The following is a 17,128-nucleotide window of genomic DNA, read 5'->3' as shown; positions in this document are numbered from 1 at the left end:
GTATCACCTAACCAAACCAAGGAGTATAGAAAAAAATACAGATCTTGCCCTTAAGAAGTTTACTGTTTAAACGATCTGAAAATGAAAACAAAAAACAAAAAACCCCACAAGTACACAGAATTAAACTTGTCCTGACTCTTATAGTCTTTGACTCCTCTCTTCCGGCATCTCCAAAAGTCATCTTCATTTTTCGACTCTTCTTTGCCATGTGGTTTACCAAGCAGAAAAAAAACATGTGATTGGCTATCAGAAACTTGTGTGTGCAGTGAAAGCCTCAGGCTTCCTTCCCCAGTGCAAATGACCCTCCAGTCCAACCTTGCTATTAAGGTGGAAGGCAGCTGCAATACTGCAGACAGAGAGTACTGGTGATGCCTGGTGAGCCTTCCAGAAGACTCCCTCACCTCTACCAGCTCTGCCTCCTTAGCTCCAATTCTGGAACCACAGTGCCAGCCCTTGCACCTGGGAGCATCTGTCTGCCTGGTATTTTCCCAGTGCCGCATGCTGATGCATAGCAGCACTGCTTTTGCAGCCGAGACCCACGCAACTTTCCCAAGGCTGCAGGGTTTTTTCTGGGAGCTGCCTGATGCATAGATTGTTAACGGGCAACCCATACAGTGTTGGGGTTCGCGTTAAAATTCAGTTTTTAAACATGCTTTTTTCATGGGAACCCTCCTCCATCACCTCACCCCTCCTCTTCGTTCTGCCACCTTCTGTACTTACCAGTTTTTGGTTTTTTGGTCTTTTTGGTTTTTCAGTTTTTTAGTGATAAGGAAAGGAAGAAGATCTGTTAAAATAACATAAAATGTTCAGAATAATATTATGACCCCTATTTCTCTTCATAGTGGGCACTGGTGGTGTACATAAGAGTTTTCTACAGACGGATTGATTCTTTCCCATCTACACCTCAAATAGTCAAGCCAACAAGTGATAGAATAAGTCAGATTGACATCACCCTTTTTCCTCTTCTTTCAGGCCTCTTAGCAGAGAAGTAAATAAGCAATGAAAGTAACCAAAATTCAAGTAGAGAAATAAAGGATGACAGAGACTGACTAGTTCACAAGTTGAATTATCAATTTCGGAATCACCTCAAAATCTTTGTTGCTTTAAGTGAACTAATATTCACTTAACTATTTAAGTGAATATTAAGTGAACTATCATGTTACCAACAACAACAATAAGAAGAAAGTGAAGGTGAGGAAAAAGAAGAAAATATGTTACCTTTGCAGTCCCTGAGAGTTTACATAGTACTTCTACATAATGTTACTTTGTTCACTATCAAAACATAAAGACCTAATTCTCAATTTTCACTTGTAGAAAAGCCTCAGAGAGGCTCAAAAAGATTAAGAATAAGAAACCTTCTCAAGGTCACATGACTGTTAACTGGCAGAACCAGGATTAGAACTAGGGTATTAAAATCTTTGAGCTAGCCCTCTGCACAACTAGATATAGCAGAACAGAGGTATTTCCCAAGGGTCCCATGGCAGGCTGATGTAGGAAATAGAACTGTTTTCCTTCCCCACTTCAATTGCTGGTCTTTATTTTTGTGAATACTTTACCTAGCCACACCTTTCAGTCTGTCATTTGACCAAGTTTTGGTCACATTTTTCATGCTTCCACAAAACTAATTCAGGTACTCTTCATTTTAAGAATTTATTCCTGTTGGAGATATTTCCAAGATGTCACCCTATATAGTCAAATGCCTTTCCACCAAGCGTTCTCTTCTATCTATTCCTATTTGTGGAAAGAGTACTGAAAAGCTATTAAGATTATCCTGATTTCCATATTTCCTCATATCATACTAAATGCGAATCACTCTGGCTTTGAGCATTATTATAAACTCTTAGGGTTTTGTTTTTTAATAATATATTCAGTATATTTCAGTAAATTGCACCCCCCCCCTTTTTTTGATGCTCATATTGTCCCATCTTTGGCCAGTAAGAGACACATCATGTTGGCTCCTATGTCTTTTTGATACAGCCCCACTAGCCTTTGATAGCGTCTTTGCTTTTTGACACGACATGTCTGAAGCTCATCTGGTACCTTCCTGTCCCAGTCCTGGAATTGGCCATTTCTCTTAGTGAGGAATAGTATTCAGAGATAGCTAGCAAATATATGTATGTGTATTTAAAAAAAGAAAATAAATGATTAGTTCACATAATATTTCTAATTCAAATTTAACATTATAGCATACTTCTTTTTTTTTTTTTTTTTGCGGTACGCGGGCCTCTCACTGCTGTGGCCTCTCCCGTTGCGGAGCACAGGCTCCGGACGCGCAGCCTCAGCGGCCATGGCTCACGGGCCTAGCCGCTCCGTGGCATGTGGGATCTTCCCGGACCGGGGCACGAACCCGTGTCCCCTGCATCGGCAGGCGGACTCTCAACCGCTGCGCCACCAGGGAAGCCCCTTTACGTCATTTCTGTACTTGATTCTTCTGGGCTAAAAACCTTTGTTCCTAAACATCAGCATAATTATTTATTTGCTTTATCCCGTGGTATATTTAAGTTGTTTTAAATAGTAATAGCAATATTATAATAGAAAGACTACTGAATAAGATTTTAGATTTTTTTTTTGCAGCTTTCTTTGTCCTGAGAATATATTCTACCAAGAATGTATAGTCAAAACGCTGTGTTTTAAAGTCACTTGAAATAATTCTTTTAACTCTGTGGTTATATCAGCAAGTTGACAGTAGGTTTATTCACTTTACTTTGTTGTCGATTTAGGGGATTTTAAAAAAATGTATGAGTATTTTTCACATGTACATAATTACAAGATTCCATAATGGAAACAATGTAATGAGAGAGAAGTCTCACTACCACCGCTTTCCCGTCAGCTTGTTTCTCACTTTTCCACTGGCAGCCATTTTTGATCAATCTTGATTTATCAAAGTGCTTCCTTTTGTAAACATAAGCGCGCACACACACACACACACACACACACACACACTTATATTTATGTTTCCCTCTTTCTTACATGAAGGTAGTGTAGCATATAAACTTCCATAAACCTTGGCTTTCCCCCACACACACTTAATAATATATGCTAGAGGGACTTCCTTGGTGGTCCAGGGGTTAGGACTCCGCGCTTCCAGTGCGGGGGTGCAGGTTCGATCCCTGGTCGGGGATCTAAGATCACACATGCCGTGGGGTGCAGCCAAAATTTTTTTAAAATAATAATAAATATAAAGTTAACAGAAGGCTATTAAGGCTGTAACATCTAAGTCTCTATTTAAAAATATATATATATATACATATATATATAATAATATATCCTGGAAATTACTCCATGTCAAATTTCCCAGCTATGTAGTATTCTTTTGCATGGATGTATCATAGTTAAGAAGTCCTCTTTTGATGGACTTTTGGGTTGTTTTCAAATTTTAGCTCTTACTGTAATACGGAGTGAATAGCTTCAGGCATGTGTCAATTCATATTTTGGCCATTGTGCCTCTGGGGTAGATCTCTACAAGTAGGATCGCTAGGCATTACCAACCAGGGAAGCTCACTAGAGACTCAGGGCCTTGGGTAGTTACTGGAGACTGACTGGCCACACAGGTACCCTCTTCCTGCATGTACCAAAATTCCAGACTCCCATAAGGAGGCCTTCCCTGGTGTCCAGTGCTTAAGACTCCGTGCTTCCACTGCAGGGGGCACGGTTTCGATCCCTGATCAGGGAACTAAGATCGCACATGCCGCGTGGAGTGACAAAAAGAAAAAAAAAAAAACCAGACTCGCAGAAGGAAAGCAGGTGTTTAGCATAAACCATATTGTTTGTACAGTTAAGGCACAGTCAGCCACTTTTGTTTGTTAATGGTGGGAACCCTCCTGAAATCCAAGTTCCCAGGTGCCATGCCAATCTTGTAACAGCAACCTTTCAAAGGAGAGCCTGCTAGGTTAATTTTTTTTTTTTGCAAAGTACCATTGTCATTTCTTGAACCATCCATTCATGTATCTTGCTTGTTTTTTTATTAGGTTTGTAATCTTCTTCTGGATTGCTCTTTTTATATTAGGTATTTGGGCCTTTTGTGACATCAGTTGCAAATATTTTTTCCAATTTGTCTTGTGCTTTGCTTATTGCATTTGTTTGTTGTTTGTGTATTTGAGTCGTAGCTTTTTCCACTCCAAGGTTATAAAGGAACTCTCCCATCTAGAACTTCTATTTTTCATTTTTTACATTGGAGTTCTTCCTGGTATAAAGTGAAGTACAAATCCTGTTTTGTTTTTCCAAATGACTGGCTCAGTTTGTGCCAACTTTTCGCCCTTCTTTTCCTTATTCATTTGAAAAGCCACCTTTATCAGGTATGTACTAAATTTCTGCATGCTTTGGGGCCTATTTCTAGACTTTCTTTTCTGTTCCATTGGTCTGTTTGTCTAAGCACCACACTTTCGATTAAAGAGACTTTATAACATGTTTTAATATCTGGTAGGGCTAACCTCCCCCATCACAGTACCATATTACTCTTATTTTCAGAATATTCCTGGCTCTTCTTGCTTATTGATTTTTCTATGTGAACTTTAGAATGAACATACCTAACTGTAGGAAAAAACCCACGTGTTGATACTTTTATAGGGATTATATTAAATTCATAAATTCATGTTGTGAAAATTGACGTGTTTATCATGTTGGGTCTTACCGTCCAGTAAGTAATGTCTTTCATTTTGTTATGTCCACTTTTTGTGTCTTTCAGCATTATACTCAAGTTCTCCTCCCGTGAGATTTGCGCATTTCTTTGACATTTATGTTTTTTCTGGTGTGTGTGTTCAGGGCGGGGGCAAACCATCCACTCTCTTTTGAGAAACGATCCTTAATGCTTACATGATAGATTTGATGTTGAAACCCGGCATGTGTTTATTGGTGACCACTCAGGCCAAGTAACCATCCTCAAACTGGAGCAAGAAAACTGCACCCTGGTCACAACATTCAGAGGACATACAGGTGGGATTGAAAGCAGACCCTCCATGTGCTGCTCTCACAGTGACCTATCACCCGCTGCATGTTCTGATGTTCACAAGATGTGGTGTGCAAGTGACGAGGTACAATCTGGGCTTGTGCAAAGATACACGTGATGCGTGTGACTGATTTCAGAATGGTTCAGTAAGAATGGTTCAGTAAGATACAATGTCAGAAATTTTCTCCATCAGTCAAACAAAAGAGCAAACAGTCTATTTCAAAAATGGTGGTGATGTGGTTCTTTGTCATGCTACGCTGGAGAAAGCCCTTGTTTGCATATGTTAATGAGACATTGTTTGAGGCTGTGTGGCAACTGCACAAACAGTTGGACAGAAGGACAGCTGCCTCGGTCTGTCCTTGCCATCCTTGGAGCGAGAAAATGGTATGCAAGACAGACTCCTACTTCCAAGACAAACGAAATGAAAAATAGATTTGTCGTGGGTAGCTAGCCTACATAAAAAGGTACAAGTTCCTCTTTAATTTTCCTTCCTCTGGGGCTCTTTTCAAGGCCCCCTTTATGTTACTGATCTGCTCAAGGTCATTTAAGCAAGGTGACAGACTGTATCCACACTTAACCTTTGAAAGACTTGAGTAAATGATGATGACTAATTTTTTACTAGTATTTTTAACATGTGATGTTGACCCTGGAGAATGAATAACTGCCTGTTTTCCTGGTTCTTAACGGGCTTTTGTGTCTTCTGCAGTTTACCAGCCCATGATTCAGTATAGAACAAGGTTAATATTTGAGTTTAGACGTCATATAAGAACAAAAGTAGGTGAATGAGGATGTAAAATGGGATAGTATCTAGCTCATAAGGGAGTTCCTAAAGGGAAAAAGAGCAATGCAATAAAGAGAAAATTGAATCCAGGGGAAAGATTCATAAAAGATCATCTTAATTATCTACACCTGAGGCAGGAAGAGCACATAGAAACCTCCCCTGTGGATAGAACCCAGGTCTCTCCTGATTGGATTTCTCTTTTTAGCCACCTACACTCTGACCAAGCCTGGCCTGGTGGGGACCTGAAACTATCTCAGGTCAGGACTGTCTCACTGCTGAGTTCAGTCTCCTAATCCTTGGCTTCCCTAAGCCCTTAACTCCACCTGCACTTGTTCTTGCCCTTGTTGAGGAGTCCTTCCCTTGATCCCTCACTGCCCAGCATCTCTGCCCCATCTTCCCTTCCTCTCCATCGCTTCAGCCACACGTTTCCCTGCATTCTTAGTTCAGGCCCCCTTGTTCCTCCTTGTTGGTAAATTTCACCTGTGGTTCAGAGTATCCACGTCTCTCCCGCGCACTCAGCCGCGGAGTCTGCACTCGGGTTTGGGGTCACAGCACGAGCCTCAGCTCATCGTCCCCAGTGCAGAGTCGTCCTTCCAGTCCAGGCTCAGGAGTTGCCTCACAGCCCCTCATGTAACCCGGCTCTAAGTCCTTCGTACACAGTATGCTCCTTCTCTCAGTCCCTCAGCAGCTTTTTCAGACCTTCCCCGCTCTCCCTAGGCCTCCTTCAAAGAAAAACAGAGGTTATCAAATACAAGCTTTTTAAAAATGTTTATTTCTTGGCCACCCCATCTTCCCTCCCCAACAAGCAAGCTTTTCCTTCGCTTTCTCCTCATCGCTCGCCCTCCCGCCTCATGCTGTCCTTGGCCCCAGACTCATCCTCCTGGGGGTCTCCACATGGAAAGTTAATTTTTTGGTCTCCCTTTGGACCAACTCTTCTCAAGTTTCTAACATGCTGAGTTCCTTGCCTCTGTTAAAAACAAACAAAACCCCTCTGATCCCATCTTATTTTCTTCACAGCAGTGCCGCTTTTTTCCTTTGTTTTTCAATTGCAGTAAAATGTACACAACTTAAAATTGATGCTTTTGTCCATTTTTGTGTTCAATTCAGTGGCATTAAGTACATTCACATTGTTGTGCACTGATCACCACCATCCATCTCCAGAACATTCTTCATCTTGCAGAACAGAAACTCTATGCCCATGTAACCCCTCCCCCCAGCCCCTGGCAACCACCATTCTGCTTTCTGTCTCTGTGCACTGCATATGAGGGGAATTGTGCAGTATTTGCTGTTCTGTGACCGGGTTAGTTCACCTAGAGTAATACCTTCACGTTGTCGCAGTTAGCAACGCGTCTTAAAAAAGTTATCATTTTCCCAGCCGTTTCGCATTCTTCCCTCCCGTTGGCTTTCCCGCCACCTGCAATTTGGCTCGTCTCTATCACTCCTCTCACACTGCTCTCCCCGAGGTGGCCAGTGGCCTGCTGGTAGCTAAATCCAGTGGACATGTTTTTTTTGTTTTTTTTGTTCTTTTTTTGCGGTACGCGGGCCTCTCACTGTTGTGGCCTCTCCCGTTGCAGAGCACAGGCTCCGGACGCGCAGGCTCAGCGGCCATGGCTCACGGGCCCAGCCGCTCCGCGGCACGAACCCGTGTCCCCTGCATCGGCAGGCGGACTCTCAAGCACTGTGCCACCAGGGAAGCCCGGACATGTTTTAAACTCTGTCCTGTTTAACCTCGTGGTAGCGTTTTACATTGTGGCCATTCCTTCCTGCTGTGACTGCCCTCGATTGGCTTCTCTAACACATTTCCTCCCACATTGAAGTCTCTGACTGCTCTTTCTCCTCTCCTTTGGGGTCGTCTTGGTGGGTTCTGCCTGGGACCCTTGTCTCTTCACCTCCTGGGCTCTCCCTGGTTGACCTCGGCCACTACTGCCAGTCACAGAAAGAAAAGGCATAGGGCTTCCCCGTGAGCCACAACTACTGAGCCTGCGCGTCTGGAGCCTGTGCTCCGCAACAAGAGAGGCCGCGACAGTGAGAGGCCCGCGCACCGCAATGAAGAGGGGCCCCCGCTTGCCACACTAGAGAAAGCCCTTGCACAAAAACGAAGACCCAACACAGCCATACATAAATAAATAAATTTAAAATCATGGGCTTCTAAGAAGACCTCTGCTTAAAAAAAAAAAAAAAAAGGCATAGTCATTGTTCTCGAATTCCTCACAGCCCAGTGAGCGAGACAGAAGCTAAACAGTAATTATAGTGCCTGAGGGCCGGGGTGTGTAGAGGAGCGTCTGGGGCACGGGAGCAGCACGAAGCGTGTCCAAGAACACGGAACGGCGCGTTGCGGGGATGGGCGTGGGAGTTGGTCAGGGAAGGTCTCCCCCCGGGGGGTGGGGGTAAGATATGACTTCGACCTAAGATTGTGGCGGAGGAGTAAGTGTTGAGTTCATGAAAGAGAAGTAGGGAGAGCAGGGCAGGCAGAACAAACCAGCGTAATCCAAGGCCTGGGGATTTGCAAAAAGCGTGGCTCTCTTGGGAGCGCCTAGTTACTCTTTTTGGCTGGAACACTGAGTGTGGGGGTGGTGGGTGTCAGCCAGAAAGGAAGTGAGAGTCGGTTCAGATCACTGAGAGCATTATCCTGACATCAGGGGAAAACGGTGAAAGAGTTTTAAGCAAAGAAGTTAACATGATCGGATTTAAAAGATTGCTCTGGTAGTTGAGAGTGTGATGGGAGAGCTAGTAGGAAACTGTCCCTCGCAGCGTGGCTATGGTGATGGGAGAGCGGGGAGTGGATAGACGTGCGGTAACATTTTAGAGGCCGTGACAGGCTGGAGAGTTCCCAGATTTGGTTGAGGCAGAGGTGGCTTTCAGCGTGACCTTCTGGCTCCTTAGAAGTCAGATGTTGCCCAGAGCACAGATAGGAATTCCCCGAGTTCTGTACTGCTGCCTCTGGGTCAGGAAAGGGGTAAGTAGGTGCTTCTTACTGCTGTGAGGTGAAAAGGTGGCCCAAGGATTTCATGTCTTCCGGATTCGTTCCAATATAAAATACTACCCGATGTTGTATCTTATCTTTCTGAAAGAATGTAAACTATTTTCACATGATTTCATCATGAAATATCTTTGAGGAAGACAGGACGTAGCCCAGGAAGGTTGTTATCTAACACGAAGGCAAATAAATGTAGCAGGTCACCTATCTAATTTGTTATTATTCCTAGACAGTAGTATCTACCCATCTCCAGTCTGGCTACAGCACAGGTCATTCATTTAAAGCTAGAACAAGGGCATCTGAGAGATTCCACGATGATGCAAACATTGTTGAGCTCTTCCTATGCAGTAAGTCCATCTGGGCCCTGGGAGGTCCCAAACTCAGCCAGACACAATTCTGGAGAAAGGGGCTGTGAACGGAGAGTTAGTTTTAACCTCCTGACTCCCTTACCCCCCCAAACAAAGACCTTAAGATGAACCTAGATCCATTAAAGAGTGATCTTGGGGATCTAATTACTCCAGATCCAGACTCAACAGCAGACAAGTCTTCAGCCATTCACCCATCACTCTCTGTTACAGTACAGAAGGTCATATAAAAATGTGAGTTAGTGGTGGAATCTTCCTAACAGCCATACCCAGAGGCCAAAACATGGCACTAACTAATCCATGGGGATTTAGAAAACTAATTTTATGTTCTTATGCTCCCTCTGCTGGTTTTATTTCTGGAGCTAAATGCCAAATATCATAGTTCTTTGATATTTCTGCAGAAATTAGAATATATTTCTGCCAAAACGTCACACGCTGATTTGAACAAAGAGGAAAAATATCAGATTTTGGCCACTGGAAACTACTAGTATCAATAAAATCTTTTTTTTTTCTTCTAAGAATTTTTTTGGTTAGTATGAACATATTGGAAATAGGAGGGCTTGAATGTGAACCGCCCAAAGCATACTACTTAACGGAAAATTAAATCCAGACTTGTTCATTGACTGTTAGGAGAAGTATTGAAAGTAACAGTGTAGCTATAATAAAAATAACTAAAACAAGGACAGGCACAGTTTAGTGCAAATATGTAAGTTCAGATCATTAAGCTGAAAGTTTAATTTTTGTTTACAGTAGAGGCTTTCACATCTAATAGATGTGGATTTTCATCTAGAGTCCGTCAGGTCATTGGCTCTCCATGTGATGAGTGGTGCCCCTCATCAGTGAATGAAATCAGCCTAGTCCTTGCCCTGGTTCAAATTCCGCTCATGGAATTAAAGCAATAATTGGAAATACTATGCGTGTAACAAGTGTTGTGAAGCCCCGAGGCCACGCATGGGCTTCTTTGGGAACAGTTAACAAGAGGGCTTCTTGTCCACAGAGTTAAAGGGGGGCTTCTAAGAAAGTGATGTTTAAACAACACCTTAAGAAGACTGAGGAGTTACCCAGGTGGTGGGAACATTCCAGACCCCGGATGTAGGAAGCAGGCTTGAAGCCTGCAGTGGGTAAGTGTGAATGGAGTCCAGTGGCCTGTGTGGAGAGCCAGGGGTGAGGGATACAAGTTGACGTCCCAGGCAACGTGAAGAACTTCGGATGGACATTGTTCTCAGGCAGAGGGAAGCCAGCGGTGGAGTTGAGGCAGGGTGGTAACGTGCTTTCCGTTGTAACGAATCGTGGTAGCAGCGGGTGGTGGACTGAGTGGGGACGAGGATGGATGTGAGGAGGCCTTTTAGAAGGAAGCTACTGCCAGAGTCCCTGGAAAAGGGGACTCCTGTCTGGACCGGGAGAACAGCAGCGGGTGTGGAGAGTAGAGGAGGGGTTCAGGGTCTGTTTAGGAGATGAGTCAGCAGCGCTTGATGATTGGTTGAAGCAGGAGTGGCTTCCACGTTTCTGTCTGGAACATTTGGGTGGACGGTGACGCCATTTACTGAAAATGGGAACGGCAGAAGTAACAGCAGCTTTGCGAGAGAATGTCGTGGTGCTTTAAACTGAACATGACCAAGAGGCCTCCTTGAGGAGGCGGCAAGGAGTCAGCTGGATGTCCCCCTGTGGGTCTCAGGAGGAGGGTGTAGCCTAGAGACGGAGCACATTTACCTTTCCAGAAACACTCATCACTTCAACCTGGAGCAAAACGCAGTAACTGAAAGGTTACAGACTCTTCAAGAGGCTCCGTGGTCTGAGGACTTCCTTGGCTGCCTCTCCTCTGGCCGCATTTTGTCTGCACACCCGCACCCTGCACGCGTGGTGGGATGTGCATGGTGAGTTACCAGGTCGCACTGGTAGAGACAGAGCCAGCAGTTTCCAGCCCTGGCTCTGTGACCCTCCACCTCGTCTTTAGCTTTTGCAAGATATGTTGTAAAAGTCTCCAAAAATTAGCTCACTGAGCATTTGGTAACATGTATGAAATTTCTAAAAATGTTTATACTCTGATCTGGTTCCACAGTTGGGAAACTCTTCTAACTAAATCAGAAATGGGAATAAAGTTTTATGTATAAGAATGTTCATCCTAGCAAAACGTATAATAGTTGAAAGTTAAACAACCTAACAGTAAGTGAAATAAGGTACACCCATGCTTTGGGATATTATGCAGCTATTAAAAATTCCACTTAAGAGAGTATAAAATAGTATAGATAAAACCTTGACTTTTAAGAATGAATTCATTTATGTTAAAAGTTATTCTGTCGGTTATATTGTGGAGGGCCAAGTCAGGGAGAAGCATATAATGAAACCATGAGGGAGAGCTCTGGAGCGGAAAGCTGGAGTGAAGGACAACGAAATGGAATAAATGATTTTTGTCAATTAAAATATCATAAACCCCGGAAACCCACAACCATCGCAGACCTGGCTCTCATTCTCCATCCTGGTTATGGGTCGTGCAGGGCGAGGAGGTTGGCCCGGGTGTAGACGGAGAGGGCGGAGCATTGTGTCTGCACTGCTTCGCGAGCTGGGCTCGCTGAGGTGGCTGACTCGCTGCCGCCAGAGGCGTCGGGTGGAAGGGGCTCTGCTGCTCATCAGGAAGCTGACAGAGGCAGCAGTCGCCGCAGAAAGAAGAGACTCCCCGCCCCATTCCTCTGGGCTCCTCTGTGTCTGCCAAAGCCTCTGTTGTGACGGCTTATTGCTCTCCTTTATCGTCCTCCCGTGCTGCTTTGCCATTCAATTAATGGGCCAGGTGAGTAAACATACACTGAGCACCTCTGGTGCACCCAGCTCTGTGCACTGTGCTTGAATACAAAGATGTGGAGCCTAAAGTCTACAGTGGGGACAGATTTATAATCCAGCAAAGTCGGATCCAGTGAGTGATGGTGACATTTAGAGACGTGGGCAGAGGTGGGAGCCTCACCTAGATTGGGGGTGTTGGAGGGAAGGCTTCCTGCAGGAGAGGGCACCTGAGTTGCACCTTGAAGAGGGAGAAAAGGTTACCTGGGGGATAAAAGGTAGGTCTGGCGCTCCAGGCAGAGGGAGCAACCACGTCTTGTGAGAGAACGGCTCCACCAAACACAGTGTGTGTGTCCTTCTCGTTCCCAGAACTAACATTGTATATTTGTGTTGGTGTAGGGTCTGAGTCTTATTTGTTTTGAATATATCCACAGAGCTTAGCACAGTGCCTGCCGTATAGAAGATGCTCAGTACCTGCTTATTGAACTGATTTGAAATGAATGCTGTGATTTACAGTTTATAAGCCAGCCTCCAATAGAGACCGGTTGTTAGGTCATTTACATGGAACTGGGATGGGACCACTGGGTGATTATTTTGCCTCCCCAGTCCCATCCTGTTTCCTGTCTTGCAGCTTTTCCTTCCATCTTTCCCACTTTTCCTGAAGCCTGTGGTGTAACAGTCTGAGCCCTGGGAGAGTCTGATGAATATGCCCTGGCTTGCTTTAACCTGGTTGTCTGTTCACTCTTCATGACTCTGTGTTACCAAGAACTCCCCTTCCCAGCTCGGACTCCTTGCAGCCTGATGTGATGTGCAAAAACTAGAGGTGGACCTTGTTTCTAAAACTTTAGTTGATCTTATGATGGTTGAGATAGCATGGGAACGCGCTGGTCACTGCCTTAGGCTACCTCAACAAAAAACAGTGTCACAGAGATGGTCCAGATGAGGTCTCCTGCACTATAATCATAGCTCACGTTTATTGAGTGTTTCCCATGCACTAGGCACTGTTCCATGTGTTTATATATATTCACTCATTGAATCTTATAAATTTGTTTATTTTTAATTTTTTTTATTTTTGGCTGCACACGGTATTTGTTTTTCTCTTTTTGGCTGCATTTGGTCTTCGTTGCTGCACTCGGGCTTTCTTTAGTTGTGGCAAGCGGGGGCCACTCTTCGTTGCAGTGCATGGGCTTCTCATTGCGGTGGCTTCTCTTGTTGCGGAGCACGGGCTCTAGGCGTGTGGGCTTCAGTAGTTGTGGCTTGCAGGCTCTAGAGCGCAGGCTCAGTAGTTGTGGTGCACGGGCTTAGTTGCTCCGCGGCATGTGGGATCTTCCCGGACCAGGGCTCGAACCCGTGTCTCCTGCATCGGCAGACGGATTCTTAACCACTGCGCCACCAGGGAAGCCCCACTCATTTAATCTTAACAAAACTATTATCATCCCTCTTTTATGGATGAGAGTTCTGAGGCTCAAAGTCTTAAATAACTTGCTCAGGGTCATATACCTAATAAGGGTAGAGCTGTCACTTGAGCCTAGAATCTGGTTCCAGAGCCTTTGCACTTCTGATACCGTATATCAACTTCCCATTTCTTTGTCATAAACCATCCTTATCCCATAGTCACCAACAAAGGCCAGAGGGCCTGCTTCTCGTGGTGCAATGCTGGTAGATGTTGGTGTGTATTAGTTAGGAGGAGCTGAATGGTGTCTATCACTTGGCACATAGAAAACCCTATTTAAGTATTTCCATGTTTGTTTGGACAGGATGAACAGCCCATCCAATTCAGTCTTTAAAGTTAAATAAGCCTTTCTAACCATTCTTTTTACCAGTGCCCACCATTATTTAAATCTAACACCATGTTTTAAAGAACCTGAGCCACCCATTTTACATGTTGTCTAAGTCCATTCTGGCCGCCATAACAGAATACCATAGACTGGGTGGCTTATAGACAACAGAAATAACATTTCTCACAGGTCTGGAGTCTGGGAAGGCCAAGATCAAAGCACTGGCAGATTCAGTGTCTGGTGAGAACCCACTTCCTGGTTTCTAGATGGCTGTCTTCTTGCTATAACCTCACACGGCAGAGTGGGTGAGGGAGCTCTCTGGGGTCTCTTTCATAAGGGCACTAATCCCATTCATGAGGTCTCTGCCCCAGTGACCTAATCACCTCCAAATATTGAATATGATTGGGGGGGGACACAAACACATGTTAAATGGGGAAATCATATATTTGTCATCTTTCTCTTTTCTGTCCCCCTAATCCTTAACTAGTCAAGCAAGACCATCTCCAAAGCTTCTCCTTGAGATGAGCATTCCCTGACTTAACAGGTATGAGTAGTGGAATAGGTGAAGACCAGCACAGAAACAACACTGGTCAGCCAGGAAAAGAGATGTCATGTGCCTGTTTCATGTCCTAAGAACAGGCAAAGGACAGTCATTCATGTACTTCCTCCTTCGTTCAATCATTTGCTTATTGAATGCCTACTGTAAGGCAGGCAGAATTCTAGATCCTGTGGGAAAAAGCCAAAGCCCTGGCCCTCCTAGAACTTATATTCTGTTGGGACAGTAGGCAATGCTCTGAAGAGAAATACCGTAAGGAGGAAAGTGGTAAGAGTGGTCAAGGGAGGTCTCTGAGGAGGAGGCATTTGTGAGGGAACAAGCCAGTGATAATCTACGGGAAGAAAGTCACAGGCAGAGGCAACAAAATGCAGAGACCCAGAAGTAAGAATGAACCTGGCCTGTTCTAGGAACTTTGGGAAGCCCAGCTGACTGGAGCAGAGCTAGTAAGGTGGGGGAGGAGAGAGAGGGAAGCCCCTATAGTGGCAGAAGCCAGATCACCGAGGGCCTGGAGAGAACTGTGGGTTTTACTCTGAATGGGATGGGAAACCACAGGAGTGATTTAAGCAAGGGTGTCATCATCTGCTTTGTGTTCTTCAGTGATCACTTTGGTGGAGAATAGACAACAGGGACAGGAGTGGAAGCAGGAAACGTTGTATGAGGCTAGTAGTATAATTTCAGAATTTAAAGACGGTGCTGAGAGTCCCATCCATCCTTCACCCCTATTCCCCACATGTTAACATCTTTGAAAATTACAGTACACGTATCAAAAATCAGGAAAACTTGAAACAACACTGTTCTTTAATCCACAGACGTTAGTCACATTTCTCCGGTTATCACACTAATATCCTTTTTCTGGTTCAGAATCCAACGCACGACTACACCCCACGTTTGGTGATAATGTCTCCTTAGTTCCCTTAACCTGAAACAGTTCTTCAGTCTTTCTGTGCTTTCATGACCTGGACATTCTTTATTTTTAAAGATTTTTTTTTTTGATGTGGACCATTTTTAAAGTCTTTATTGAATATGTTACAATATTGCTTCTGTTTTATGTTTTGGTTTTTTGGCCCCGGGGGCATGTGGGATCTTAGCTCCCTGACCAGGGATCGAACCCTTGCCCCCTGCATTGGAAGGAGAAGTCTCAACCACTGGACCACCTGGGAAGTCCCAACCTTGACATTTTTGAGTACTAGCCTGACTGTCCTTCCCCCCTAGAAAGTCTCTCCATTTGAGTTTTTCTGATGCTTCCTTATGGTTAAATTTTTATAAGAATAAAACAAAAGTGACGATATGCCTTCTCAGTGCATCATATCAGAAGGCACATGATACTGATTTGTCCTCTTACTGGTGATGCTAACTTTGATCGCTTGGTTAAGATGGTGTCTGCCAGGTTTCTCCATGGTAATCACCCTTTGTAATACATCAGTATGTTGTGAGGAAATACCTTGAAACGTTGAAACTATGTAAATATTCCGTTTCTTATACTGTATTTGTACACAAATCTTTTTACATTTGGCCTTAGTACCATTTTTCATAGTTAATTTTGTCAATTCTTCCCCTAACCCCCTTCAGTGAGGTTGTACCACTTACTTGTAATATGGCTAGGTTCACTTGTTTCTGTTCATATTCCATTTTGGGTTCTCCTTCCCCCTCCCCCTCAGCAACACACACACACACACACACACTCCTAGTTTTTATTTTTTACTTGTTTTCGAGTATGTGAAATAGTAACATGATTCCAAAACTCGAAACCAAACCAAAACAAACAATAAAAAGTGTCTCTCCTTCATCGCGTCTCCATTCCTATTCCCCAGCCTCTCCCACACACCTGCTGTAGTTAATAAATCTCAGTAATTTCTCATCTCCCCTTTTTTCTTAGATGAGAAGTAGCATAATGTAGATATTCTTTTGCACTTTGCCTTTTTCCCTTTACAGTATATCCTGGAAATCATGTCATAGCCATCCAGCAGGTCTTCTCCATTCTTTTTCATAGCCGCATAGTACTCTGTGAATGTACCATAGTTTTATTTGCCCACTCTCTTATATGAGCATTTAAGTTGTTCCCAATGTTTTGCTATTTCAAACCATGCTGAGATGAATAGAGTGTGTATTTTGGTGTATTTGATGGGAGCAGGGACAGTATCTTCAAGATAAATTCCTGCAAGTGAGAGGGCTGGATTGAGAGCTCAGTGCATACGTAGTTTTGTTGGATATGGCCTTCCCCATGTTACTGGTTTGCATTCTCATCGACAGTGTATGAGCGTGCTTTTTCCCCCAGAGCCTTTACAACAAAATGTGTGTCATACTTTTTAATTTTCTAGGCAAGAATTTTAATTGTGGCTCATACAAGGATAGTAGCAATGGAGATGGTGAGAAGTGCTTAGATTCTAGATACATTTTGAGGGAAAAACCAATTCAGAGTTTATAGTGGGTTGCTTTGGAGGCTAATGAAACAGTTTTCCAACCAGGGTTCTCTCTAATTCTGTTTAAGTATTAGGCATCAATATTAACAGTGTAAAGTAATAGCTTCTTTTCACTTGTCTGACATTTTTGAAGCTTTGGGTGACTCTCACCTTCCTCTTGGACCAGCCTTATTATAATATCCTAGTAATTCTGTGGCATTCTAGTAGGTAATGGTACTGCTCTAACAAATAACTTTCAACATTTCAGTGGCTTAATGCAAAGGTGTTTTCCTCATGCATGTAACAATCCAGTGCAAGTGTTCCTGTTCTTTTCCATGTGGTGATTCAGGGTCCCAGGCTCCTTCTAGAATTTCTCTGTGTCCTGGCGTCTTGGAGTCCTCCAGGAGGAAGTATAAAGAGAAAGTGGAAAAGGAACGTCTTAACTGCCTCGGCCTGGGAGGGATGTGTATGACTTCCACGTACTTTCTGGGTTCCCTTGCTGAGAACTGGTCACATGCCCCCTAGTTGCAAGAGGGGCCAGTTAATGTGGCCCCT

General features: G+C 44.0%; 1 protein-coding gene across 3 annotated transcripts in view; it reads left to right on the top strand.

Annotated features, from left to right (window-relative positions):
• The window catches only part of WDFY2 (WD repeat and FYVE domain containing 2), a 181,254-nt gene that overhangs the window by 129,426 nt on the left and 34,700 nt on the right, over positions 1 to 17,128 (top strand). For all 3 annotated transcript variants that reach the window (XM_030882395.3, XM_070044060.1, XM_030882396.2), the window contains exon 6: positions 4,820 to 4,932. In XM_030882395.3, coding sequence (XP_030738255.1) covers positions 4,820 to 4,932 — 113 coding nt within the window. The remainder of the gene's footprint in view (positions 1 to 4,819; positions 4,933 to 17,128) is intronic.

Source organism: Globicephala melas, chromosome 18, assembly GCF_963455315.2.
Source record: "Globicephala melas chromosome 18, mGloMel1.2, whole genome shotgun sequence".
Classification (NCBI taxonomy): domain Eukaryota; kingdom Metazoa; phylum Chordata; class Mammalia; order Artiodactyla; family Delphinidae; genus Globicephala; species Globicephala melas.
Note: the sequence above shows the minus strand (reverse complement) of the source record. Positions and strands in the feature narration are given on the sequence as shown.